This window comes from Musa acuminata, chromosome BXJ2-7 (assembly GCF_036884655.1).
Source record: "Musa acuminata AAA Group cultivar baxijiao chromosome BXJ2-7, Cavendish_Baxijiao_AAA, whole genome shotgun sequence".
Classification (NCBI taxonomy): domain Eukaryota; kingdom Viridiplantae; phylum Streptophyta; class Magnoliopsida; order Zingiberales; family Musaceae; genus Musa; species Musa acuminata.
In genome coordinates, this window is record NC_088344.1 from 7980283 (window position 1) to 8000409 (window position 20127).

At 42.6% G+C, this 20127-nt stretch overlaps 4 protein-coding genes across 9 annotated transcripts; 1 reads left to right on the forward strand and 3 right to left on the reverse strand.

The window, feature by feature from the left end:
• Window positions 1-56: 56 nt before the first annotated feature.
• On the reverse strand, window positions 57-2262 carry LOC135616989 (L-type lectin-domain containing receptor kinase SIT2-like). The gene is made up of 2 exons (XM_065116785.1): window positions 1983-2262; window positions 57-1881 (listed from the first exon to the last, which is right to left on the reverse strand). Exon 2 carries the CDS (start codon window positions 1639-1641, stop codon window positions 226-228), a length of 1416 nt encoding a protein of 471 aa, XP_064972857.1. The 5' UTR covers window positions 1642-1881; window positions 1983-2262; the 3' UTR covers window positions 57-225.
• Window positions 2263-3305: 1043 nt separating this feature from the next.
• Window positions 3306-5163, reverse strand: LOC103991336 (AT-hook motif nuclear-localized protein 20). Of its 5 annotated transcripts, none has more exons than XM_009410754.3 (3): window positions 4806-5163; window positions 4526-4620; window positions 3306-4437 (listed from the first exon to the last, which is right to left on the reverse strand). In XM_009410754.3, the coding sequence occupies exon 3, from the start codon at window positions 4383-4385 to the stop codon at window positions 3429-3431; it is 957 nt and encodes a 318-aa protein (XP_009409029.2). In that variant the 5' UTR covers window positions 4386-4437; window positions 4526-4620; window positions 4806-5163; the 3' UTR covers window positions 3306-3428. The 5 variants fall into 5 exon arrangements, with proteins under 5 accessions (XP_009409029.2, XP_009409026.2, XP_009409025.2 ...); XM_009410751.3 differs by having other exon boundaries at window positions 4526-4688; XM_009410750.3 differs by having other exon boundaries at window positions 4526-4703.
• Window positions 5164-6412: 1249 nt separating this feature from the next.
• On the reverse strand, window positions 6413-11033 carry LOC135616988 (very-long-chain aldehyde decarbonylase GL1-8-like). Its single transcript, XM_065116784.1, has 7 exons — window positions 10872-11033; window positions 8639-8776; window positions 7990-8135; window positions 7639-7758; window positions 7356-7568; window positions 7189-7269; window positions 6413-6842 (listed from the first exon to the last, which is right to left on the reverse strand). The coding sequence occupies exons 1-7, from the start codon at window positions 10899-10901 to the stop codon at window positions 6773-6775; spliced, it is 798 nt and encodes a 265-aa protein (XP_064972856.1). The 5' UTR covers window positions 10902-11033; the 3' UTR covers window positions 6413-6772.
• A 1845-nt stretch (window positions 11034-12878) lies between these two features.
• On the forward strand, window positions 12879-20024 carry LOC103991340 (BTB/POZ and MATH domain-containing protein 3). 2 transcript variants are annotated; one of them, XM_009410759.3, is made up of 4 exons: window positions 12879-13574; window positions 14372-14720; window positions 15873-16149; window positions 19660-20024. In XM_009410759.3, exons 1-4 carry the CDS (start codon window positions 13183-13185, stop codon window positions 19857-19859), a joined length of 1218 nt encoding a protein of 405 aa, XP_009409034.1. In that variant the 5' UTR covers window positions 12879-13182; the 3' UTR covers window positions 19860-20024. The 2 variants fall into 2 exon arrangements, with proteins under 2 accessions (XP_009409034.1, XP_009409035.1); XM_009410760.2 differs by having other exon boundaries at window positions 19671-19810.
• The last annotated feature ends 103 nt before the right edge of the window (window positions 20025-20127 follow it).

Sequence of the window (20127 nt, forward strand, 5' to 3'; positions counted from 1 at the left end):
GAGAGAGAGAGAGAGAGAGAGAGAGAGAGAGAGAGAGAGTGGCACCAGCAAACTCCTAGATCAGAATTGGAAGCTATGAACTATGAAGGAAACAGATTCCACTGTGCTTCTGTGTCTACGGCAATCCACTGCAGCAAGTCGAAACAAAAGATGAACATCCTCTTCCATCCAATTCTAAAAGGACATCTAAACACCAAATCTACAAGGCTTCATCAGCAAGAACCATCAGCGAGTAGCAGAGAACAACGGCGATGAGTGTAACACATGCGTAGCAGCCGAACTCGACGGATACGACAAGACGAGATGATCGAACGATTCATCGTACTGTCGCGCGGAGAGGCAGCTGATCATGCCGTCCGGTGACACAGTCAAGGGAGCGTCGCCTTCCAAGATCTGCACCACCTGCTTCATGCTCGGCCTGAACATGGGGTCTGGGTGTGAGCAGAGCAACCCAAGCTGCAGCACCAGCTCCATCTCCTTCGCCGCGTAGTCGTCCCCCATCTTCGGGTCTCTCGCCTCCAGTATCGTACTCATCTTCCAGCACTCGAGCACGAAATCCACCAGCCCTGGCGCGTCCAGCTGCAGCGGCCTTTTCCCGCAGGCGACCTCCAGCAGGAAGGCGCCGAAGGCGTACACGTCGGTGTGTGTGGTGGCCTTCCCCGTCCTGCTGAGCTCCGGAGCAAGATAACCCAATGTGCCGACGATGTGGGTGGTCTGCGAATTCGTCCCGTGATCGTACAGTCTCGCTAGCCCGAAGTCTCCCAACTTCCCGTTGAGCTCGCTGTCGAGGAGAATGTTGCCGGCCTTGATGTCTCGATGAATCACTACTTGCTCCCATCCTTCGTGCAGGTATAGGAGCCCTGCCGCCACTCCTTTGATGATGTGAAACCTCTGAGACCAATTCAGCGGTGCCTGATTCCCGTCGAAGAGGAACCGATCCAGGCTGCCGTTTGCCATGTAATCGTACACCAGGAGCAGCTCGCCGTGGCGCCGGCAGTATCCCAGCAGCTGCACAAGGTTCCGGTGCCGTAGCCGGCCCACGCTCACGATCTCCGAGATGAACTCCCGCATTCCCTGCTTCGACTCATGGGAGATCTTCTTGACAGCAATCTCGATCTTGGATTTCGACAGCACGCCGCGGTAAACCCGACCGAAGCCTCCCGCGCCAAGCAGGTTCTCGTCGTCGAACCCTTTGGTCGCTCGGTACAGATCCTTGTAGTGAAACCTATGAGGTCCGAATTCATGCTCCCAATCCTCGAGGACCTCTGCAAATTTCTTCCTTCTCCTGAGGTACAAGACGACGATGACCATGGCGACTACCAGCAGAAGCACTGCGGCTACAGGCAACGAAATGACCAAGACTACCGATTTCTTCTTTGGCGAACCAGGGAGTCGAGGAAGAGCAGAGAGATCAAGTGGTGAAGCGTCTCCGTCGAGGCTAAAGCTCCATCCCAGAATGTAATGGGATCCGGTAGCCGCACCGGTGGACGCAGAGAAGCCCACGTACATCGTATCCGAGATGACCGACGAGAGATTAAACCTCGAGGACACAAGTGGAGCCTTGGGTTTGGATTCACGGAGAGGAGCCACTGCAACATCGAATCGCATGTCCTCGCCACTGTAATCAACCCAAACCTGCATCGGCTCTCCACTGATCAGCTGGAGCCCCTTGACCACGCCTTCCTTGGTGTCAAAGTAAGCCGCCGGCGTCGAGTTCACCGATACCAAGCTGTTAACATCGATCCCGACATGGTTGTTGTTGATGTCCTTAAACTCCACGTTCTCGACCGTGTCGAGCTCCACAGCGACGATATGGTCTCTGGCGCTGCCGGTGTCCGCGAAGAGGCCGAGATGTTGGCTGGGCAGAGACCCACGGAGCTCCTTCGAGGGGGAGAGGACAAAAGCAATTCCATGGCCGCTCGTTTGGGGGAAAGTGGGTTTGATGGCGAACACGAAGGTGCTCGAGAAGGACGGAGGCTTACCGAAGCGGAGTCGGAAGGGGTAGAAAGCGTGGCCGATCACTTGCTGCGTGTCGTTCGTCAGACACAGGAGGCCTTCGGAGGTGATCGCCGCGAAGCCGTTGAGGGTCAGGTTCGCGCCGCTGAATCCGTTGAAGGTGAAGTTACCATCGGAGGACGCCGCGAGCTCGGCGAGAAGGATAACAGTGAGGATCCCGGGAAGAAGCATGGCTGGTGTCGGACCTGCAACAGGAGCAGAGTGAAGACCAAGTTACTCGCCTTGTATCCTGTATTGACAGGTTATCGTCATGGAAAGTAACTGCAAAGCGACGTTTTTAACTCCCCAACTTGCAGAGATCTTTACTGCAGAAAGCGACATGACGTCTCGCGGTAGATATGTCGGCCCAACTTTAACATGTGAGGTCGACGAGAGTCGCCGACGTTGACCTGCTCCGTACTCGTATTCATTGTGGAGACAGTATTTATTGTGGAGTCCGTAGATGGGTCCCTGCGTTATGTTGAGTGGGACCCACAGTGGGTTTTTGGTGAGTACGTGTGGGAGCTTTTTCACCGGGGAGGTGAGCTGTGTCGATGTGCGTGAGACACGATGTCCGGGTGAGCACGGTAACGAGGAGACGTCATTCCAACTGCCAACGACCACAATAGCTGTGTCCTCTGTGTAAGTCCATGGAGGCGAGGGCATTGGAAAAGACCATGGCTGAGGAGTCTATATATGGCTGAAAGAAATAAGAAGAATGAAGCTAAAACACAAGAGGGATATATTTCCTGACGTTGACTTGATGAAGATGTGTGCTTTATTTAAAGAGAGGATGAGACGGCCGCAATAAGTGAAGACCACGTGATGTTGATTAGCTTTAATGATAATGTTGTCGAGTTGTGGAGCAAAAAGACCGTCTCTGATAGCCACAAGGAGATAAAGATACTAAGTAGTGCTCCACGGGCCGGATTTGTGGGCCTCCTACAGAGAGAGGCCGGCCCTGCGGGCCTCAGGTTGGGCCCCTCCCCTGTGTGCAGCAGCAACCATCATGAATGAATGACTGCAACGAGTTGGATGGATATCATGCAATTAACAGGCCATCTGAAACTTTCCTTGAATTCAAGGAGTCAGCTCATGGAAGACAAATAGCATCTTCCATGACAGATGGGCAGAAAGAGATGGGAGGGACTAAATGGTACTGGTTTGGTTTCGCCATGGCCCATAGTCATCATGAATGACTATGATTTCCATACCCACTGACTTCTCCCGAAACCTGAGACCGAAGCAATCTGCTGGACCTATGATTTCCACATTTTAGTCTGTGTTTGGCAGTGATTTGTACTGACAAAGAAAAGAAATCGATCGACCTGCAACTACTAAATATGTTTACAGAGGAAGGAGAACATGAGGATGATGAACGAACACATCACCGTCGCACGAAACGGCAGGAGCAGAAGTAGAAGGGAGGAGACTTAGTAGGATGATGGCGGCCGAGGAGCTGCAGCAGAGGCCCAGGCGCCGAAAACCTCGTGGGGCGTCTGGCCATTTGGTGGAAGATCCGGCGGCAGATTGTACAGCGGCATCGACGACGGATCCAACCCTGCATGTGGCTGCCGCGAGGACGGCCGACCGCCGCCTCCACTTACTCCCGGGCTCTGCTGAAGCTGAATTCCCTCTGTGCCAGGCATAGCGCTTGCCGCCGCTGGCTCTTCGTCGTCGAGCGGTAACCTCTCATATGTTGCGTTCGAGAAGGTGGCTGCGATCACCATCACCGGCCCTGACGCGACTAATTCGCCGATGACATTGCCGCCCACCACCTGCCCTTGGCCGCCGGATAGGTAGACTGTTAGGCCCGTGGCCCCTGGTGGCGACGGCGCCGGAAGGAACGCCCCGGAAAGAGAGAGGATGTCGAAGCGGCCGGGGAGGGTGATGACCCCCGGCGGCGCCTCGGGCTGGCGGAGCGTGACGTCGGTGACGACCCCGCTGCCGCTCAGGATGAACACGCCACGCTGCCTCCGGCGGGCGAAGGTGGCCATGGCGTCCATGACGTCGGCCCCGCTCGAGATCTCGAGGACGTGCGAGCGGAGCGCGTTGGGGTTCTCCCGCGTGATGATCACGGGTGGCTTCGGTTTGTTCTTGGACCCAGGCGGACGGCCACGGGGGCGGCGACAGGCGGTACCCGTCGGCGCGCCGGCAGATCCGGCCTCGACCATCTCGAGGCCACCGGCGGAGTCGTCGGCATTGCCTTCGTCGTCGTTGGGGTGGTTGTTGCTGCCGCTGCTGACGGTGGTAGTCGTGGCAGCGGCGCCGGCCTCTCGGTCTCTTCTGTTGAAGTGGTGACTGGGGACGTCGTCGGCGCGGTTGAGGTTGCGGAGATGGACGGGAGGGACCGAGGTCGCGGACGTGACCCCAGGGTCGACCCTGCCCATCTCCACAGCTCCGGTCCACCAACGGTTCGCCAGCTCTGCCGTCAATTGCAGTCTGCATCACAAGAAGAAGAAGGAGAGTGTGTAGAGACGAACTCGGGTGGTTATTCATATCATAAAGATTCCTCCATCATTACACCCACCCTTTACAGATCTCTCCTTATAATAATCATGCAGATCAATCAGCGCTTTGTTCTCTTTGCTTCCATCCTTCCTCGTTTGGTTGCTTCAATCGGATCTGGTGACATGACGGCGACCAAGAATAAGAACGTAGAAACTCCTCACAAACAACTGCAAGATCGCCACCTACAACATAAAGAACTAAACCAGTTGCGGTAATGAAGGTTCCCAAAGAGGAGCCAGATGATCCACAGGTTCAAGAAGGGCGGCTCGACAGGCTTCAGATACAGGTGGTGGTCTCACCAGAAAGAGACTCCTTATGCTGCTGCAGCTGCTCGATTAGCTGTCGTTATCTTGCCCCATTAGAGAAAGAAGAGAGACGTGCAGCACGGTTATCCCTCCCTCTTCCTCTAGCTTCTTCTTTGCGCTATATCGGCTCACCGGTTGCTCTGCGACATCACTTAGTCGACGAGGAAGGATTGGCCGTCGGGTTCGAGGGTGGAGAGGGTGAGAGGTGATCCATGGGTTCGTGTGGGGTAATAACGTGCGCATGAGAAAGTGGGAGGAGAGTGGGAGCACGTCAATGTCTCCAGTCTCGACACAGTATCCTGTACCCAAAGGTCAGAGAGAGAGAGAGAGAGAGGGGGAGAGGGAGACTTCCACCTCCTCTACAGCGGCTGGTGGTGTCGGACAAAAACCTCAATCACCGTTTCTTAAGCCAGGAGAGCAGTACGTGTTGCGCGCCCATCCCGTAATCATGGGGTCGGAGATAAGACATCTGTCGTGTCCTTCCTGGCTATATATATATATATATATATATATATATATCCCTCGAGGAGTCTGCTCTCCACGACCGGGCCGAGCGATTTGACGGCCAATTTGGCTGGACCAAGCAGCTTCTAATCAATTCATCGCGGTCTGCCAATTTGGACCGGGCCGGTCAAAACCTGCCCGCGCTGCTGTTACGCTTACATCGACAACAGCGTTCCCACCCACCCTCGACGGGTTACCCACTCGCCTCACAGTCTTCTTATCTCAGGCAGCGGTGCGCCTGCGGCGGTGCCTCGTCACGCTCTCCGTCTACACACCAAGCATTCGTACACATACGACAGCTGTGAGGGCCCATGCGGGACCCGCTTTCCGGTCCATCGGTCCCTCCGATAATAGGGCGGTTAGGCGAGTTGGGTACGCCCTATGCCACGCCACGCGTGGCTGTTTGCATGGCTTTCTTATGGAAGTTGACCGGCATATACGTTTGTTCTCCACTCGCCGTGACAGAGCTCCACCTCAAATTTCGTGCCACAGAGAGCTACGTAGCTGCGAACGAAGGATCGTACCGCTCACAGAGGGCTATACATGTGGAGAGGCCTTGAAATGGTGTGCTGGCAGTGGAGTATTCATGTACATGCAATGCATGTTGAAAGAAAATGTTGTACTTGATGAGGGGAAAAGGCAGGCACCAAGAAAGTGGTGGGACAGGGGATGAACGAGCATGATTTGAGTTCATCATCATGCAAAAAACTTGACTCTTCTTTGCAGTCCTTAAAATCTGGCCACTTGTACTTTTCAATTGTACCCTACAAGAACAAATTGAATCGATTTGTATATTGGATTCTGCGAAAGTTGCTATCCGCTGTGACCACATGGCTCATGTCAGGCCAAAATGGACGACTTTGCCAAATGCTTTCTATTAAACCATAAATAATGCAATTTATGTTAGTGTTGAATTATTATGTAAGAGTAAATTGTTATTGTTGGATGTGTTTCAAATGGTCTGTAATAGGTCAGTTAAAAAGTTGAAGTTGAATTAGGTGTTCATCATTGGATTCATACTACATGTAGAACTTAACAAAAAAGATCTTTCAAAACATCACCATTTTAGAATATATTTGACTCTGATCACTGATGGATGAAAAGGAAATAACAATATATACCTTAAACTGAATTTTGACCCATTGTTACATGCCTGATTAATGCAAATGTCAAACTGATGTCTCATGACACTTCCAAATTCCAAGTACTTTGAATATAACCATTCAAATAGAAGCTGTTTCACAACCCAACCTCTACTCGGCTAACTTCAGTGATCAAAGAGAGAGGATGCCCACAAGAGGATTCATCCTTTTGGGGTGGAAAAGGCACGAGGTTTACAAGTCCTTACTACAATTGGAAGATCATCTCTGTGCCATCCAGACATAGAAGAGGAGACACCAAACTTCAGATGATGCTTCAGATAGGCTTAGGATGTCAGAATAGATATTTCTTGGTGCTTAGTATTTCTTTCCTTCTACTTCCTCGAGGGCCTTCAGCTTCCGATAACCTTGATCGGTGCCAAACAACCTGACAGATAACGTGGAAATGTTAGATATCGGGGTGATGATTCCATAACTAATAATAACCACATTAATCTGAAAATATGCTGTGTCAGCTGAAAACAGTAACCACAGGTTTAATAGACCAAAAGTGATAAAATCTTTTAAACGTGAAGGTAAAAAAAATCCAGATGGTTATCAGTTAAGAGAGGCTAATAAGAAGACATCTCTGATGCACTGCCACATATTACTAATTCACCCATGATATGATTGTTATGAATTATTTTGATATGGCAAGTTTAGTTGTTGTAGAGCTGCCTAATTTGCTTCAATTGAGGCAATGAACATGTACATAGAAAGAAGATATCACTCACCAGTCCATGTAAACGAAAGTCGATGCATAATTGCCCGACTTTGTATAAAGCACACGGTGATGGAAGTCATGAAAATCAGAACTGCAACAAGCAATCAACAATCAGTAAATTAACATCGCACGACACAGGTATTATTGCAAGCACACTGATAACGTGATGTAACTCACCCTCCATATAAAGGCAAAAAGTTTGAGGGGCTCCATGGGAAATGGTACCCACTGTGAGCCTCTACCGTCTCCAAGACTCTCAATATCATCCATAACCAGAGAGTAAAGAGGTGAGGACCAGTTAAAGCTGGACCAATAATTGTGGCAAATCCAAGGAAAAGGATTTCAGCAGGATGGGCGTACTCAGAAGTCAGTCCAAAAGGTGTAGCATATCTACAAAAATAAAATAATTGATAAATGAAAGAAATCATAAACAAATATCTACAGAAGCCATCATACGTACTCATGATGGACACTATGAACATGCTTGTATAGCCATTTGGTGTGCAGAATCCTGTGTCCCCAGTAGAAGACAAAATCCTCCAAGATGAAGTAAAAAATAATTTGAGATACGATGACAGTCCTACAGAAAAAAAAAAAAAAAGAGTTACAAGCAAAAGCTTCAGACAGGAAAGCACGAAAGCTAGATATATTATATTGACCATGTTCCATCAGTCAAATTTTTAGTTTGAATTAATATTTTTAAACTTGTACTTCTATCTAACATATGTAAGTGTGTGAAGCTGGGTTGCAATTGTAGCTTTAACATTCAAATATTATTCCAAAGCATTTTAAAGAGAAGATAACAATATACCAGTGAGGCAATGGAAGACTGCTTCTCAGCCCCATGAATCTGAATGTAGGATAAGAGATGAGCATAACTGGTAAGTTGACACATACATGGTACAGGATAAGACGCACAATACATTTCTCTCGCCCTTCTGGAGTATTGTTCTTTTTCTGAAAACGCAAGGCAAGTAGCTCACCAAGATGTGGCGTTCAAGCAAAAAGGCAATGGCTAACTGATAGAAACAAAATATTCTTTTCTTGAATATATCTTATAATGGCAACAAAACTTGGAGAGATCAAAGCATGTGGAACATTTACATTTATGGCATGTATATTTTAGTGCTGGTAAATCAGAAGAAAACTGGTACAATTCAGGTAAGAGCATATCTGAGGAACCACGAAACAGTCCATGAATTGCATATAACTCACAGTTGCTTTTAGTCGCATAAATACAAGTCTCATAGAACATGATACTACCAGAATATAAAGCATAATTATTTAGTCACGGACATCAATGTAGGCCTTGGTTATATCTAAAATTTCGTTGTCACTAAAATAAGGATTCTTCACACAGAAGCAACGGTGATCAAGTAGTTTAAAAAGAAAGGCTTGGTAAAACCATACAAATTTATCAATGCTGACAAAATACATCTCTGTATTTTAGGCTGACCAACCTGAATTTTATATTTGCTGAAAAGCCCTGACCTCTCAAAGTATATAGATGGAAGTCCAGATAGGAAAAAGACACTTTCATGAATTAAGAAAGTGCCGACAGTCGCCAACTGGAACTCGCTGAAATGAGTGATGAGATACTGCATAACAGAGAACAAGACTCATTAAATATAGACTACACAAGTCAAAGAGCAATAGTTGAGATTCTTAAATGAAAGCCAGAGATTCTCTATTTTCATCAGTGAAAAGAGAAAATACCCTCTTTATATTAAAAAAGGCCAAACCTATGTGCTCACAAGCTAGCCAGCCAATTTATGGAAGATGATGTCATAATTCACTTGTTACTACTGGCAAACAAATTCAATATGGACATGTTAACTGTCGACATGACAAATATGAAAGAAGATAATTATATCCAAGCAGCATAGTATTATAAGCAATAATGCAAACTCAAATGCCACATTCACAAAGGTTGACATACTTCTTATTAGTATGTGTTTTGCCTGAAGAGTTTCTAAGACAACTAATTTTAAAAGCACCTCATCAATTACTTTAAACAACTTGTACAGGTCATATTAGTTCCTCAAAGCATGCCTGCAGGTAAAGCACATGTATCTCACTTTTCTCAAGCGCTATTACTTTAGAGTTTTGTAGATGAAAGTATCAAAATCTAATTAATTGAGTTCTGGGAAAGAGATAAAAAAAGAAATTATTCAAATTTAACAACAACAAAGCAAATAAACCCACCTCAAGGTAATGCACAGATAGTAGTGAGAGTGACATAGTACCATTTATTCGGTATTTAGCTTTGTGTTCTAGAATCCAAAATGATTTCTTAATTATTAATAGATTTCAAGAAAAGTGACCAATAATTGCTTGTTAGTTTCTCATCAATGCATCCAAAACAAAGGTGTTTGTTTTTTCTAGCCAACAATGATGAAGTTAAGTATAATTCCAATAATTTCAATTTTCTCTTGGGCTTTTGACATTCCAACAACTATAAGATGCTGGTCATCATGCAACAGTAGTGGCATCCTCTTCCTGAGTGTTAGCAACAAAGCTCCGCAGAACAGCTTCTAGCAAATAGCTGGAGCAGGAAAGCATAAAGGTGTTGTTGGCAACCCAACACGGCATACTTGAAACGACAACCCTACTTAAGACGCCGCACTAAAGCTTAGGGCAAGATAAGAAAAAAAAGTTGTAGATTGGTTAATTTGTGCAGTTCCTTAATGAAAAGGGCTACAATTCGCAAGTAAAAGGATCTAAATGTTTGAGCATATATATTGCTCCTCAGTCTTGCCAGCCTTTTCTGATCATCAATCATCATTCCATGAACATGCAACATCAAATTGTTCTGTGGCTGAATCATATTTTACATTAAATCACCGACATGGTAGCTGTAAGAGCCAGAACATAATGATCCCTCAACATCAAAAGTTAAGCAGAGAATTCAAAGGGTCTCACTAGAACAAGTCCATATAGCTTCTACATCATGTATGTTAGATGGAACCATAATGATCACCAATCATTCTGGTTTTAACTAACAAGCAAGTGTTCGCATCATCCTGCTAGCTTCATTTTCGATCCCTAATAAGAGACTATAAACAGAGAACATCACTATGCTGAAAACGTTATATTTTATCGCAAGAACTAGTGGCCCACGTTCAAATCGATCATAAGATTTCAAGCGAAGCCTACAATGAGCAAAGTGAATTCATAACAAGACCAGAGGAGCATCGTGTTCTTGGAGTGACGGGTCAAATCCCTATCAGGAAGAACCGCTTTGAAAACTTAACTCCAAAACGGTATGCATTTGGATCACATTTCAAGCTGGAAAGCCGTAACCCCCGAACCAATGGCTAAAAATCCCCCACCACAAATCCCCAACAGATCATCTGACAAGGTGACGAAATGAAGTTCGCAAAGGAAAAAGAAATTGGGCTGGAAAAACGTGTTCTCGTGCTTATTATCACGTCAAGCCTCACGCCAATGTGACACATGACCATTTACCTACACAATGCCTCGATCGGCATGTTGAGCGACGCCAAAGCACAATCCAGAGGTGAAAGAACCACAACGACGAACTAGATCGTGATCACAACCTACTCAACCAACGAGTCCTCGTGGTTAGCTCGAAGTTCAAAGATAACAGGCGCTCGAACAAACGAATCCGCCCTCGGCCTCCGTTTCGAAACTGATCCGAAGCACGACATTAGGGGGAGAGAGGGAGAGTACCAGCCAGCACGATTCGAGCGGAGAGGCCATGGCGGAGCAGGGCGCGATCGCTGGCGACGTCGAAGCGAGATGGAAGGCGAATAAGAAGAGGTGGAGGCGGAGGAGGCGGAAGCGAAGGCGGAGGCACACCACAAATCAAATAGATCGACAGTCTGTCACCCCCCGTGGTGGTGTTTTTGGAGGTTTACCTGATTAGACGCAAGCGTCCGCGTCGCCACAAACCCGGCATTCCTACTCGTTCCTTCATTCATCGAAAACCCAAGAACCATTGCGGCTCCGACACGTGGAAGCCGGACATGATATTTCTTTCGTGGGGGCCGGAGGGTGCTGTGTGGTGACCGCCCCTCGCACGACGTGCTTTGCTTTGATAAAACCACGGCAAACGGGTGTCGCTGGATCGGATTCGGATCGTGCCCGCTTGTGATCCATATCCGAATTTGATAACACGAGGACCGTTGTTGAGTTGCGGATCCGGACTTTGAATTATCGGATCCGACATGGAGGCATGTTAGTGAAGCCCCACGACTCATCATTTGTTTTCGCTTCTTCTTTACAGGTCTCGCTTAGTTGGTTGTAGAGTGGAGGGTATCAGCTTTAGTTTAATTGACTCGGTGTCAGCTGAACATTGGAAAGGGTTGATGGGACCCAATGGTTGAATAGGCAAACCATTGCCACTGCAGAAGAGTACTGCTTGCCTGATTAGGTTCGGTTTGAATCGTTATTTTTTAATAAAAAATATATAATATTAAAAAAATATTTTTTAAAAATATATTAAAATTTAAATTAAATTACGATATCAATATTAGATTGTGTAGTATTATTTAATTAAGTAAGATATATTATTAATATAATTAAATTATAATTACCAAATAATTAAAAAAAAGTGTAAGTATGATAGAGTAAATTACCAAATTACTGAGAGATTACAGATTATACGGATCCATCATTTATAGTAATTAGATTATAAATCTAATTTTTCTTACAGATTAATATTATTATAATCTTCAGATTCAACGATGGTATGTTTATAAATTAGATAATTTTGTTTAAGAATATGTGCATCGTAAATTTAAATATATTATTGTTTAATTTCAGATTTTGATATTAAAATTTGACAGATATAATTTTTATAGCTATAATCAAATGCCAAGAGTAATTCTGTAAAGTCAAATCAAATGCATCTGTCCTTAGGTAACACACAGCTCATCAAATAAAATTTATCTTACAGTAAATCACTATAAATTAATAAGCTTATAAGTGCCTTCTATTAGTCATCAATGATTGTAACATCACAAGTCAAGCTTCCATGGTCAGATATGTTAGAGGGCATTTATTCCCCAATATCTACATCTGAAAGTATAACAATAATTCATTCTTTAAATCAGGAAACTCTAATTATATATACTAAAAAGTAATTTTTGGTACATAAATTATGTTTCTATTTCAAGAATTCACTAATTTAGCCAATTTTTTTCTCTCTCTTTAGTCGATGCCAAAATTTTAGGCATATCATGCTTACCCGATGAAGATCTTAATTATTAATAGTAAAATATTATGATTGAATTTTATGTTCATCACTTACATTAAAAAAAAAATCGATATGGCATAAAAGTTTCTAACTTGGTGAACTATTTTTGATAATTTAGTATAATTTGAATGCACATTGGATGTGATTTACTCATATCTTAATATTATTCATTTGTACCTTAGTCCTCATTTTCCATCGAAATATAACAATAATCATGAATGCCCAAATCACTTGATTATTTTTCCTTCGATTATATATATACATAACATAATCTGTTATATAATTCATCCATTCCAATCCAACCCGTTGATCGGCTTCGGCGCTGCTTTGAGAATGCCGTTCGATTTGATCGACATGATCGAGATCCATGGAACCCAAGTGTTACCGCAGAGACATTTAATATGCGGTCATTAGCACGCCTTACATAGCACACACGTCGGTTTCCTGTTTTATTTCTTCCTCTGTCTCTCTCTATAAATTCTAAACCCTTCTTTCATTCTTCGCTTTCGCCATTTAGCCCTTTCCAACCTAATTCGCCTCTTTACCCCTCCCATTCTTCCCGACATCTCTCTTCGATAGACGTCAAACCCTCTCCCTTCTTCGATTCGAAACAAATCTTTCCCTCGAATCCCCCAATTTCGATCTCAGACCCCCGCGGTCCGCCCCCCATTTGGCCTCCCCGTCGCAAATTGTCGGGGAATTGGGGAGGATTTCGATTAGGGTTAGGGTTCGAGGTTCCTGGGGAGGGGAGGGGGTTCTACGAAGCCGGATCTCTGGAATGAGATGGAGAAGGTCGTCCATGGCGATAGGGGCGGCATCAACGTGTCGCAGTCGAAGTCGGTGTGCGAGACCGTGAATGGGTCGCACCGGTACACCATCCAGGGGTTCTCGCTGGCCAAGGGGATGGGGCTGGGGAAGTACATGTCCAGCGGCACCTTCGATGTGGGGGGCTACAAGTGGGCGATCTACTTCTACCCCGACGGAAAGAACCCCGAGGACAACTCTCTTTATGTGTCCGTGTTCATCGCCCTGGCCAGCGAGGGGACCGACGTGCGGGCACTCTTCGAGCTGACCATGCTCGACCAGAGCGGCAAGGACCGCCACAAGGTGCACAGTCACTTCGAGCGGGCGTTGGAGGGCGGGCCGTACACCCTTAAGTACCGAGGGAGCATGTGGTAAGCCCTGTTTCTTGGCCTCTTTCGAGATGGAGACATCATTTTGCTCGATGTATCTTTATGTGTTACGATTCTGATTAATCGTACAGAGCCCTGATCTTCTTCTTTCATATAGAGCATCCACTTCTTATTTCTTTAACCCGTTGTCTGATGCCGAAGTTATATGCACATCGTTTTGAATTATTATCTCGTATCATGTCGCATTTGACTCTGGTTGTGCACATGTAGATAACTACTTGAGGCTAGGAATGGATGCCGACATCCACCTCCTAGTTGATAGAATAGGCAATTTCTGAATTCTTGAGTTTTCTACTATACTTTGAGATAGATTTTCTTTTTCTCATATGAAGAAACAATACTTTTGGTATATTTAAAAGAATTGTACTATTAAAAGTTTGATACAGAGAGAGTCACTTTAAGCTTGATTTGTCGACTGCAGTCAGTCAATTAGGGTGGCAATACCACTATAAAGGGCGTCCCGGTGTACGAGTTTCTGCGAACAGGGGGTCTGGGGAGCTTCGATGTATGCAAATCCTACCCATGCAGTAATAGAGAACATTTTTGTAACTTGATTACTGATGATTTAGATTACAAAAGAATAACCTTCCCATGATACAAGGGCCTATCCTCTAGAGTGATAATACCAATGTCGTATATAATTATTTGTTCAGTCCTTTTTTGGGGCGGTTCTGTTGCCTTTTTTTACTCTGTTTCTTATCATATTCATTGTTTTAGGTTCTTTTTTATCATTACTGTTAAACTTTATGATGGTGTAAAGTATTTCTCATTTTTGCTAGGGGCTACAAGAGATTTTACAGAAGAACAGCTTTAGAAACATCGGATTACCTCAAGGACGACTGTCTGATTATGCATTGTACGGTTGGTGTTGTCAGGAACCGTATCGAAACACCAACACAGTTTTCCGTTAGTGTACCATCACCAGACTTGGGTCAGTGTCTAAAGGAGCTGTTGAAATCTGGCATTGGTTCTGACATAGTTTTTCATGTTGGGGATGAGACATTTAAAGCGCACAAGCGGATTCTTGCTGCTCGCTCTCCAGTATTTAATGCCCAATTCTATGGCCTCGTTGGGAATCCTAATGTGGATAGAGTAGATGTAGAGGATGTGGAACCCCCTGTTTTCAAGGTAATGGCACTGCAGCTTTTGCGTTCACCTCTGTTGGAAAGATTAAAAGGGATATGCGGCTGGCTCTTATGCTCTTAGAAATTGTGGATCTTTCAGATAGTAATTACTCTCTGATAAACATATATAGGCTTTCTTTTGAGTTGATATTTTAATAATTGAACTTACAACTTAACGCAAGCATATATCCAGTCAAGAAGAAAAGAAATTGCAACCAATTTTTTACCACTTCTCAACATACTCAAGATTCTTGTATCTGATACTCTTTCAGAGAGAGAAATCACCTCTTCTTCTAGGGACTTTATCCACATTGAAGAAAAATTTATGACTTACGTTGGTCCTAATCTCCTTGGCCCTTATTTTTTTGCATTGGCAAGTGGCATTTGTTTTGCAGTAATTTATTGACAGGTAAAAGAAAATTGTTGACAGGTATATTGTTTGACCTATAAGGACTGTTTTGGTTGAACATATGATAGTCATGAACCCTACCTTTCTTTTCTTTTGGAACCTTTTCTCGATATGTTTAAAGGTTTAAGTGATTCTTGTCTGGTTCTGTCAAATAGACTTGCTTCTGCTCAGTGGCTTTATTCATGGTGCTTGAACTTTTTAAACATGCATAATGCTTTGAGGCTCATATTTCAGATACTTCTTTTTGTATTTCCTATATCTTTTTTCCTCTACTTTTTTTTTTTCAATTGTTTAACATTCACATGTTGCAGATTTGTTCTTGATGTATGGATGGCCTAGCTTAATTTCTGTTGCCTAAATCAATGACTTATTCCAGATTGAAGAACATGCTGACATTGTGGTTAACCTTCAAAACAAAAAAGGAACCATATTTAACAAATTTTGATAAAATAGTATGGCACAATTTTTACTTAGAACATGATTATAAATCTTACAGTTACCATTTGCATTCACATCAATTTCTTATAATATGGCATTATATTCTGTTTGACAATTTAATGCCATTCCTTACTATCAGACACTAAGCACTTTAATGTACTGCTATGGATATGGATGGTCATTTTAGAATCTTTTCTTTTTCCAGAATAGTTTCTGCAAATTTTTAGAAAGTTAATTTATGATATTTGTAGAAAGCTAATTTTTACTTCTTCGTGCTCAAATTTGTTATTTGACTTCTCTCTGCTGCAGGCCATGCTCATTTTCATATATTCGGATGAGCTTCCTGATGTTCATGAATTGACTGGTTCAATTTCAATGTGTACATCTACAATAATGATACAACATTTATTAGCTGCAGCTGATAGATATGGTTTGGATCGTCTGAGGTTGCTGTGTGAAGCAAAATTATGTGAAGGAATCACTGCTGACACAGTAGCAACAACCTTAGCCCTCGCTGAACAACACCAATGTGTTCAACTGAAGAATGTGTGTCTAAAATTCATAGCTGTTCGAGAAAACTTAGGAGGTAAGTTTTAATTCTTATGATTAAAATACTTAATTTTCCAGTTTATAGCAAGGACATTTCGTTTTGTTTTGCAAGCATAATCATTTTAAAGTGCAGAAGTGAAATCTGCTTCTACCCGATCACATCATACTGACATTCAATATATGCTTCATATATATATATATATATATATATATATATATATATATATATATATATATATATATATATATATATATATATATATATATATATATATATATATATATGTAACTGTCAAAAGGTTATGAAGATCATAGAGTGACTACCGGTCTGCCATTAAGTTAACTGTAGAAATTAGTCAAAAGTTTTACTAACGTAGGCTAAATAAGCTCATGGTATTTTTTGATGGATGCATTTGGAAGGTCAATATTTTAGGCCCTATCGATTCTGATTTGTTAGTGGGATTTATTGTATGAACTCTAGAGACCTAGAATATATAGCACCAGTATTGTTGGCATGTATTTTTTATCATTAGAGTGGAAGTGTCTAGAATTGAAGTTTGACCGATTGACTATTGATGATGAATGTTCAGAAAAAGATTCTGTTAATTGGAAGAGTGCACAAAATAGTTATTTGGGAAAAGAATTCATATCAAGTGATATGAAGATGGCATAGTGGAAGAATTTAAAGGTACTTAATCAATTCAACATGAGATATTAGCCTATTTGTCAAGATTATGTAAAAAATGAAACAAAGAAGAGGAATAATAGATAATTTATTTCTGTTAAAACACTTAAACTTGTATTCGGTTTTGGATGGTAAAAATGTAAACGGAATTGTATACTTGGTCTTGTTTTTGTACTTGGTTCTGGAGTTGTGTTGGTATAACAAATTATTGAGGTTCTTGATGTACTCTCACTGATGCCTTGTCTCTTAAATATTGCAAGAAGCATACAAGTATGATCTACTATGGGCAAGAGATATCTTTTCTTTGATAATATTGGAACAATGCTGGCTCGGTTATGTTCTGTGGACCATGTTTGCAATCTGATCTGAACTAGTTGTATAGGCCATAGCTTTATGTATGTAGGGTTAATAAAGAAGAAAGATACAAGAGAAGAACATGTACAAGTGAATGTTCAAGTTTCGAGTCAGATGAAGAACAGCTTAAGCTCAGCTAATGTACTTTCCTTGGCATTGGGTTGCCTAGACCTGGAATGCAAGCAAGTGACAATTGTTGTCAAAAGTAAATGCTGGAAGTAGCAGTTACATGTGTAGCTGTCTGGGAGCTTGTATGTATATATGCTACTTGCAGTTGCAATTAAGTACATGACTGCTGGTGCTTGTAAAAGGATGCACGATGAAGGACATGGTAGTGTTTATTGGGTCTACAGTAGAGGATAAAAGGGTGGGAAGTCTGAAGAGGCAACAGATGAGAGGATGGAGGGGATATTCAATTCCAATTGTGATTTGCAACCTAGAATTTCAAACTGCAAGCCTACATGTAGCATGTAAAGGTCTAGTTGCATATGTGAATGCTGCAAATGTCATACTTATAGGCAGCCAAACACTTGCAAGTAGGTTACCTGATGGTAAATGACTTAGGCAGTCCACTTGCAGGTAATATTTAGCATACATGTTACAGTTATGTATATTGATGCGTGGTTTTTCTAGATCTTATAGTACATGGATGTTTATTGTGCAATAGTGCAAGTGAAGATGACAGAGAAATTTGTGTATAAGGATGCGTGCATGGACCCTCTCTAGATCCAATGGTGGAATTTCCTGCACCGGGTTCACCATTTGTGTTGGGTTTTAAATTTGTACATAGACATCTGAAATTTAAATAGTTAGATTTGAGTCACCAGCCTTGATTAGATTATGTTTCGTGGTTTATATATAGCACATCGAGGTGCCAGCATCTCTTGAAGCCTAGGATTGAGATGAGGCAACAATACTAGTACTAAAAGTAACTTAAATATGCAATGAGTTTATTTAAGTTTTTCCTGTAAACAATTTGTTTCATTATCTCAAAAGAAGCAATAGATTAAAGATGATGAAGAACAAGATGAAGAGGGAAACAACAGTAGAAGATAACAAAGGAAAGAAGAGTCGAATGAAAGGAGAATATAGATGAGATTGACAATTTGATATTTCAATTATTCAATCTCCTTTTTTTTAATGAAGGAAAATATGATTTACCCATTCTATTTGTAAATTTAACATAAATCTCTTGCATCACAAAAATCTTTCATTAGTGATGAAGAATGGATTATATCTCAAATTGATAGAGGCATGCTTCGTTGGTGATTGTTCTTGGAATAAAAGAAGTCAGTAAAGGCTATGAGACTTGTTCGAGCGAGGCTCAAAATCTGCTTTAGTGGGTCTTGGAGCCATAGCATGACATAAGTGTGTCTTTGATGGCATTGGTAGTGTGTAATTATCAGGCCTAGTGGCCTCTTTTCTCTTTGAATATTAAATTTGCTACGTGAAGAACAAAATGCGATATAGGTTTAATGTCAAAAGCAAATTGAAAGATATGGATGTTGGATTAAACCTAAGAGGTGGTTGAGTAACAAGTGGATGTCCAGTGAAGTTGAGGGTGCAGTTGGTAGTTCTGTTGAGTCTTGAAAACACATATTTCTTATCCTTTTTTCTTCCCGAAAACTCAATATACTTCTGTTTTTATGGGAATGTGACCAATTTTAATTCTTTGCTTACCACTTATGGTTGGAATTTACAATCCTCCTCTGACATATAATTTTCATCTAAGAGATTATTTAAAAAAAAGAAAAAGAAATCCCTTAGTTACCTTGCTTAGTTCATTTTTTTCAGATATATGTTGTGCGTGGATCTCTCATTAGTTTTGATGGATGGAATGTGATCAATTTTAATTCTTTGCTTACCACTTATGGGTGGAATTTACAATCCTCCTCTGACATATAATTTTCATCTAAGAGATTATTTAAAAAAAAAAAAGAAATCCCTTAGTTACCTTGCTTAGTTCATTTTTTTTCAGATATATGTTGTGCGTGGATCTCTCATTAGTTTTGATGGATGGAAGAGAAGACTTGGATCTGAGCATGTGTCGAGAGTGACTGTTGAAGTTTGATATGGTCCATAGGGTTTTAGCCTTCCATGTTAGTCACCCAAAGTTTCTGATAGGGTGGTTTGTTGTACCACAAAAACGTTATCTTTTGACAACAAATCACAAACTCTCATTTCTCCCCATCTGGCCAATTTTTATACTTTTTATTTGCTGTCTTTTGTGGTCTTGCATGTTCTGAACCAGATTTTACTTTGTATCTTTCTGGCTCATGGTGGTGACGGTGTGGTATAAAAGCCATACTTATCTGTTGTGTCAAATGCCAGCAGCATGCCTTTATTATTATTATTTTTTGTCTTAAAATATGCCGTATTAGTAATATCTTTTGATGGTGAATTTAGAGAAATGGTGAAGAATCAGTTTTCTTTAAAGGCCTATTAGTGTGAGATGATCACTGTTTGTTGTTGCTTATGGTCCAAAGTTTCTACATCATCTACTTGCAGCTGTGATGCAGACTGAAGGATACAACTATTTGGAGGGAACGTGTCCGTCGGTGCTTGCAGAACTTTTGGAAACTGTTGCTGTTGTGGATAACGATGCTGGTCAGGTGTGCCGAAAGAGGAGCAGTAGCAGCAACCTGGGGATGAATTCAATGGACAGTGTTGATTTGAACGGGGGGAGGCGATTGCGCAGGCGGATGTAGCAGTTAGGTCTCTCAAAATTCAAATGTAACCTTTGATGTGCGTAAGCCACCTCGCACACATGCATTCTGATTCTGTTGTACATTTGTGTCATGAGGTTGTTCGACTGACTTGTGTCTAAATACAACTCTATTAGCTTATTTCAAACTTTGCTTCCTTTTTGGTTATCATCAGTGCATCTTTTTGTTTGTTCCCGCGGGGGCGGGGGGGGAGGGGAGAGAATAATTCATCCTGTTGTTTTAACCTGTTAAATAATTGTTTCTGCACAAT